The sequence below is a fragment of the Zingiber officinale genome, chromosome 7B (assembly GCF_018446385.1).
Source record: "Zingiber officinale cultivar Zhangliang chromosome 7B, Zo_v1.1, whole genome shotgun sequence".
NCBI classification, from domain to species: Eukaryota; Viridiplantae; Streptophyta; class Magnoliopsida; order Zingiberales; family Zingiberaceae; genus Zingiber; species Zingiber officinale.
In genome coordinates this window covers 100508300-100515799 of record NC_055999.1, presented here as the reverse complement: position 1 = coordinate 100515799, position 7500 = coordinate 100508300, and the positions used below count along the sequence as shown (strand labels likewise).

Sequence of the window (7500 nt, the reverse complement as noted above, 5' to 3'; positions counted from 1 at the left end):
GTGTATTTCCGGATCAACAAAGAGGCATTCTCAAGCAATTAAAAGCGATCAAAAGTAAGACACGTGTAAAGTTGCTTATATTCTTGTATTTGTTTTTATATTTTATTTTATTACTATATTGTTGTGTTCTTGTAAGAACAAGGTTATAAGAGATTTCTCCATCTCTGGAATATTTCCGAGAAGGTGAAAGATTCTAGTGGAAGGTGATCACTAGAAGTAAGCCTTGGATTAGTCGTCTTAAAAAATCGATATTAAGTAAATCTTAGAGTTGTGCATGTGACATTAAATTTGAGATAAGGTTTCCGCTACGCATTTAAATGACGAGCATAAGATCAAGATGAAATGATTGGAGCTATTTATCCCCTCTAGTTCCTACAGGTAATAACATAATATTGTTGCTTTACTTGAACATGTTAAAATTAAAGGTTTTGAAGATATATTCCCACTTATGGATGCCACATGGTATGAAAAAATTGTTGACCCAAAAAACACTTATGAGAAAGTTTATTCCTTATAAGGAATTGATATCATAGGGAATATCAAAAGTTACTAGCTTGTGGTTGCAATGAGCCGGAGAAGAAATTAGATTCTAATATATCTCCAAGAGCAATCATTATTATTGTACCTTCGATTGAATGTTGATTCTATATGTGAAATAATTATGTATTATAGACGGTCATATTAGGTTAAATTTAAATAAAATGGTCAATTAAGATTTTAGATATATGGACTTTAATGTATTGAACAATAATATTTATATTTTTATAATGGGATAAAATAGAAAATAATAAAAGGATAAGTCATTCTATTCGCTTTTGAATCACATCTGATGTGGCGAACGTTATTTGCCTCCACATGGACTTATGAAGGCTACGGTCCTGCTTAGCGGTCAATCAAATCAAAAGAACGTTATTTACCTCCACATGGACTTATGAAGGCTACGGTCCTGCTTAGCGGTCAATCAAATCAAAAGAAGGGAGGATGATCACATTCAGACAAAGATCGATCAAAAGTGAAACTGAATTATAAGTCAATAAGATCAGCTTTGGTCAAGACAAACTTAAATTGGATCCAACAAGCCATTAAGTCCTCAATGGGACGGTCGACCATGACTGACCCTTTTAGCTAGACTACGCTAGAATTTTTTAGCCTAATTATGGTGAGGGGCGGATCCAAAATGATACTACCCCTTGTTCCACGTAAAAATCGTCCCTCCATGCTTGAATTGTTGGATCCGCCACTGACTATGATAAACCCCTTCAATACAAACACGTCTAACTCCTTCGACTCCTCCATGCTAGACCTCCTTAACTTGGCCACGACGGACCCTTTTAGCTTGGGCACGTCTAACCTCTTCAACTCGGCCATGTCCGACCCCTTCAGTTCCTCCATGCTAAACCTCTTCAGCTTTGCTACGCCAAACCCCTTTATTAGTTCAGTCACATTTGATCCCTTCGTCTCCTCCATGCTAAACCTTCTAGGTCGCTCATGTCCAACCCCTTCAGCTAGGCCACGTCCGACCCCTTTAACTCAGCCATGTCCAATCCCTTTAGCTCCTCCATGCCAACCTCCTCAACTTAGCTAGATCTGATCCTTTCAGCTTGGTCACGTCCGACCCCTTCAGCTGGCCACCCCCAACCCTTTCTGCTCGGTAACGTTTGCCGCTTCAACTTGGACATGTCCGCCCCCTTCAGCTTGAACATGTTTGATCCCTTCATCTTAGCCTAGACCATGTCTGACCCCTTTGGCTACTCCATGGTAGACCTCCTCGGCTTGGCCACGTTCGACCCCTTCAAATCTTCCATGCTCGACCCCTTCAGCTAGCCACGTCCGACCCCTTCAACTCACCCATGTCGACCCCTTCAACTTGACCATGTCAACCCTTTCAGTTCAATCATGATCGACCCTTCCAGCTCGACCCATTCCAAATACCTTCATGGAACGATTAGGGCCACGTGGATCTACATAGCAGTCCCAAGACTTGCATGTGGGGTTCATACCCCTTTCCTAGGAAGGTAGGAAAGGTAGCTCGCTTTCATGGACATAGATACGTGCACATACAAATCTTAACTCTAATTCTCTATCATTTTCTATCTAACCGGCCTTGTGCTAAGTTGAGCGTCGAAATGATTGTGTCAAGGTATGCTTGAGCCCTCATTCTAACCTCTCCTTCTTCAGGTCTAGCGATTGACTCTCTCCCTAGATCTCTCGGAATCAATCCTCGGTTCTTGACACATCCTTTGATAACTCAATCATCCACAGTCTTTAACTAGAACATCATTAGAGAGCACCAGAGAGAACATTGAGAAGGTCTCTCAAAGGAATCATGATGATTTAGAAGGCAATTCGCGATTGCAAAAAACTTTTAAGCGAGATGTGAGGGTTTTTTACAAAAGGATTGATTTATTTTTCTTCTTACGTGGTTTTAGAGTCTCCATATTCAATCATTAAGAATTATATTTAGATTATCATAGTTTGATTCTCATGTACAATCTATTTTATTTTGAAAATTTTATTAGATAAAAACATAATTAAGAATATATTTCTGGGAAATTATATTACATTATTGAATAACTTCTTAATTATGTATACAATTATTTTATAATAATAAAACGATGGCTTAGTTATAGGGTTTAGGTTTTAGTTATATGAATTTTATATTTAGGATTTTGACATTTAAAAGGTATAACATCTCATAAATCTTACGATCACATTGCATGTTTATTTGATAGTTTTTATTTATCAAATTGACTTTTTAATGTTACTTGTTTTTTCAACTTCTCTCCTTCACACATGAAGTTTTTCTCACGTTTGCTTTGCCAAAATAATACTTGATTTTTTTTTTAAATCATCATCATCCAAAACTTCATAAATGAGGAGATTTTTTCATCTTGAATTGTCATAGTTACTGGTCTTGAACACCGCAACTCCCCATTTATAGTATTCCCACTTTCAAATCGACAGTTAAGATTGTTACAACACATATTTAATTTAATAACTATTAAAGTCTGTTTAGAAGTATTCTCTAAACTATTCTACCACAATCTATTACCATAGATATTTCTTGATATCATTCTAAAATATACTACTCTCAAATGACTATTCTTTTGGAACAAAAGGTAAAACCTGTTGGATATAAGCGATGTTAATAGAGAAAAGGCGGAAGACGAAAAAGACTTCATTGTGAATGAGACTTTAATCTTACATTGAGAGTTTAATGATATGTTAGTTGATTTATATTAATTCATATGCATTTAGGATGTGAATAAATGCATGAGGAGAGACTCTCTCATGCGTAGGTGTGCAGGGGGAGGTGCAAATGCAGGGCCCGGATTGCACTGAACCATGTTGACTCATGTGCAGGCACGACCTGCGCGCGTCGAATGTCAGACCGGTCCGGGTAAAATTTGCCTAAACGGAATAATAAACATTTTGCCACGTAAACCTTTTTGCTTTTTTGTGTAAGGAATGCATTAAAGCAAGATTAATGCAGAATCAAAACGACCGACTGAAACGTTGGCGTTTCACAGCTCGACAAGTAATGATCATTAATCGATCATTAACGTTGTCATTGATATGAGCTCCTATATAAGGAGGCTGCGAGTACAGACAGAACACATAGCAACACAAGAAAAAGCTCTTCACCTTCGTTCTCTCCTCCTCTGTCATGCAACTCCTACTCGGCGGAGTGCCCGTGGTAGTAATCGAGTGCCACTCAGTTTATCGTGACCATCAGTACTTGTTTGGAATCATAATTAACCGTTATATCCTGGGAAACAGACGACCTGAGTAAACCTCGAAGCACAGCGGAAGGTGGGCGAATCAGTTTCAAGAAAATCGCAACCCTCGCAGGTCTCGGTCTATTCGTCCGATCGGATTCTTTACCTGCTGGGCTTGTTCTGTCGCTCGGGCGGCACTGTCAACGAACTGCTTTTCTCAATCTTTTCGGTCGGACGCTTGCCCATTCAACCATTCGCTCACTCGGTCGGCCACTTGCTTGGACGCACGGTCAGCTCGCTCAGCCTCTACGCCCCTAAACCCTAAACCCTAAACCCTCTACGCCCGTTCGTCCGATCGGTCTCCTCATCTCGCCCGATCAATCTTCTTGTACGCTCGGGCGGCCTCTTCATCCGCCCGATCAGCCTATCCACTTGCCCACTCGACCTCTTTACTCGGTCAGCCCCAGCTCACTCAACCTGTTTGTTCACCGACTGATTCTCGCTCGGCCAGCCTATCGCCCGGTCGACTCTCTGTCTAGTCGAACTTGCTCGGCCTTATTGCCCGATCGACCTCTCTACTGTGTGACTCGGACGTGGGGTTGGTCACTCACTCGCCCAATCTAACTGCCCGCTCGACTTGTCTGTCCAGTCGACCAATCTACTGCTTGGTTGCCCGATCCTTCAGTTCGCTTGGACTCTGCTGCTTGGACTTGGCCGGGCTCAGATTTCACTCAGCAATTAGCAGAAATCAACCTCTACTGACAGCCTGAAATTATCAGCTTAGGTCATCTTGACAGATAAGTGAATTTAATTCGAGTATTTAAATTCAACTAATTCCAAATATCTCCGGCAGATTGTTTATCCAACAAAACCCTTACTTTAACATCTCCTCCAAGGAGGCTCGACACTCTCTAAAGGGGATAAATCATGGGGGTATTTATCCTAACACAACGATCATTTGTATGGGAGATTAGATACCAACGAAGCATTTTATATCCACTGAGAATTATATTGTCCAAACTACTCATGCAAATACCAACTGCGCTAACTCGTGGGGCTTTCAAATGGCTATTCTAGATCATAAACTTATTTGTTTAATCCAATCTATTTTAATCCATAACCCAAAATCAAGTTTAATTTCCAACCGCTTTCACATATTTATTTATTAATTCTTGACGAATAAAGATGTAAGATTTGATATGTAATGATTTTTCGTAAAAGAATTATTCTTATTCTAACATCAAGGTGTTTACAAATCTAGGAGTTTACAAAGATATACACAAGATTTAGTATCTGATTAGCATATTAATGTTGACTTTCGTGGCCTGCAACCTTTTGGATTAAAAAAAACATTGATTTTTTTTTTAAACCGGGTATTCAGTTATTGTGAATTGATCATCAATCTATAAGCAAATCCAAAAAACATGATGATTACATCACTGACATGGCGACAAAAAATTGAACGTCGACTTTACTTTTGTTTGTGTCCAAGGTTGTGCCAAAAGCCTCTGCATGCGTGTGTGGCCTGACCTTCCATTAATCCGACCTTTCCAAAACCTTAGATTATCTCTTGATCAGCTCTAAAGTTTCCTTAATTTACTATTTCAGTAAAAGACATCTATCCATTTCTGCTAATTTCACTGCAACATGAAAATAATGAATATGTTTGTTTACAATATAAAATACTTTTGCAGGTGCTAATCCTATCAGTCTCCATGCGCCACTCATTTAAAGTCTTTATATGCCGCGTTCCTTTAAAGCCTCTGTTGGCAACATCAACTCTCCTTTCATCTCTCCGTCGTACACCAAAAAGAAAAGTATACCTATTCTCCATCATATTCTTATATCATATATATGCATGCCTCAAACTTATATCGGCTTAATTGATAACTAATTAATTACTCATGTAATTAATTATCAGCCAAAAACTAAACACTTAAACTATAAAGCAAAGCATAATTTTTTTTTTTGTTTTCTAAGTTGACCGAGTGCAAAGTAGAGCATCGAGTGAGGCGATAGAAAGAAGAATGAGAGAGGAGACACATGACAGCTTCAACTTGGACACTTGGTGGAGAACAAAATACAAACACACACACACACTTCATATATCACTTTAAGCCTTTGCATAAAGCAAACACGGTTCATTAATTGTATCATGAATCGTGTTACTATATATAGTGCTTGATGACCAAACAAGATCTTCACACAGACCTATTTGCATTCAGTCTGTAGCAATTAGCTAGTGTTGATCAGTACTGCAGGCATGAGCAGAGAGAGGAACACGTTGGAGGTAGGGAGGGTGATCGGCGATGTTCTTGAGCCCTTCATTAGGCGAGTCACTTTCCGGGTGAACTACGGAAGGAAAGAGGTCACCAACGGATGCGAATTCAAGCCGTTCGAGGTGGCCAATCAGCCAAGGATTGACATCGGTGGCGATGACCTCAGAACCTTTTACACACTCGTAATTAATAACTCATATGTCTGTTACATATATATTATAACACAGAGTAATTAAGGGTAGACAGACGCATGCATGCAGGTGATGGTAGACCCTGATGCTCCGAGCCCTAGCGATCCACGCCTGAAGGAGTACCTCCACTGGTAAATATTAATCAAACTTCTTTAAAACTATAATTAACATGCTGATCGAGCTATATATAATGGTGATCTAATCATGCAGGCTGGTAACTGACATCCCTGGCACCACAGGAGCAACCTTTGGTGAGTAATATATATCAGATCTTGGTTTCTGATCTCCTCTGACTAACTGTTTTTTCAGGAAGAGAGTTGGTGTGTTACGAGTCTCCACGGCCAACAATGGGGATCCATCGGATGGTGTTCGTATTGTTCCAGCAACTGGGTCGACAGACGGTGTATGCGCCGGGCTGGCGTCAAAACTTCACCACCAAGGACTTCGCCCAGACGTACAACCTCGGCCAGCCGGTGGCCGCTGTTTACTTCAACTGCCAGAGGGAGTCCGGCTGCGGCGGGCGGAGGATGTACCCGTAGTATATATATATATATAGGGCCGCCGGGGACCGTGCCCTCAGGCCCGGAGCATGTAGTTGATAAATCATAGAATACATAAAGCTCGAGAGCGAGTGCATGCAGTTGCACTAATGTTGATTAACACAGGCATAGCTAAGACATATGTACAGACTGTAAACAAGGCAATTTAAGCTAAATTAAGTGAAGTTAAGCTAAATTTTCAAAGCAAATACAGTTTAAAATGTTTGATTCATTTTTGATGCGCTTAAGTTTGATTCATTTAAATATTATTAAATTTTCAATTCAAATTTAATTTGAGCTGATTCATTTAGATGTTATCAGAGTGTTTGATTGATTATTAAATTTCATAATTTAAATTTATTTATTTATTTTATTTTTTAAATTTATTTAATAAGTTTATAAGAATTTTATTAATAAATATAGTATTCACGGATATTATTGATAAATGTTGATTATAAATATTATTCATTAATATTATTTATGAATATTAATGTGTTCTATTTAAATTTATTTATTTAATTTAATGAATTATTTAAATTTATTTATTTAATCGATGTAGTATGTATTCAGTAAATATAAAAAGCTTTAATTAAGCATTAAGTGCTCTATTTGACCTGCAAATTCAGTATATATATTTTTGAGGTTATGCGAAGACAAAAACAATCAATCCTTTATTAATCATTAAGTTCTCTATTTGACCTGTAAATATATTTTCGAGGTTCTGCGTGAAGACAAAAACAGAGAACCCGAAATGATAACTTACTGTGCGTAC

At 38.7% G+C, this 7500-nt stretch overlaps 1 protein-coding gene across 1 annotated transcript; it reads left to right on the top strand.

The window, feature by feature from the left end:
- The first annotated feature begins 5946 nt into the window (after positions 1-5946).
- On the top strand, positions 5947-6880 carry LOC122003983 (protein HEADING DATE 3A-like). Its single transcript, XM_042558935.1, has 4 exons — positions 5947-6180; positions 6259-6320; positions 6400-6440; positions 6499-6880. The coding sequence occupies exons 1-4, from the start codon at positions 5983-5985 to the stop codon at positions 6726-6728; spliced, it is 531 nt and encodes a 176-aa protein (XP_042414869.1). The 5' UTR covers positions 5947-5982; the 3' UTR covers positions 6729-6880.
- The last annotated feature ends 620 nt before the right edge of the window (positions 6881-7500 follow it).

What these genes read in the sequence shown, in the direction of transcription:
- LOC122003983 (XM_042558935.1), top strand. Translation starts at nt 5,983, where the DNA reads ATGAGCAGAGAGAGGAACACGTTGGAGGTAGGGAGGGTGATCGGCGAT. An exon ending in CTGAAGGAGTACCTCCACTG is followed by an intron (nt 6,321 to 6,399) that starts GTAAATATTAAT and finishes CTAATCATGCAG; the next exon opens with GCTGGTAACTGACATCCCTG. An exon ending in CACCACAGGAGCAACCTTTG is followed by an intron (nt 6,441 to 6,498) that starts GTGAGTAATATA and finishes CTGTTTTTTCAG; the next exon opens with GAAGAGAGTTGGTGTGTTAC.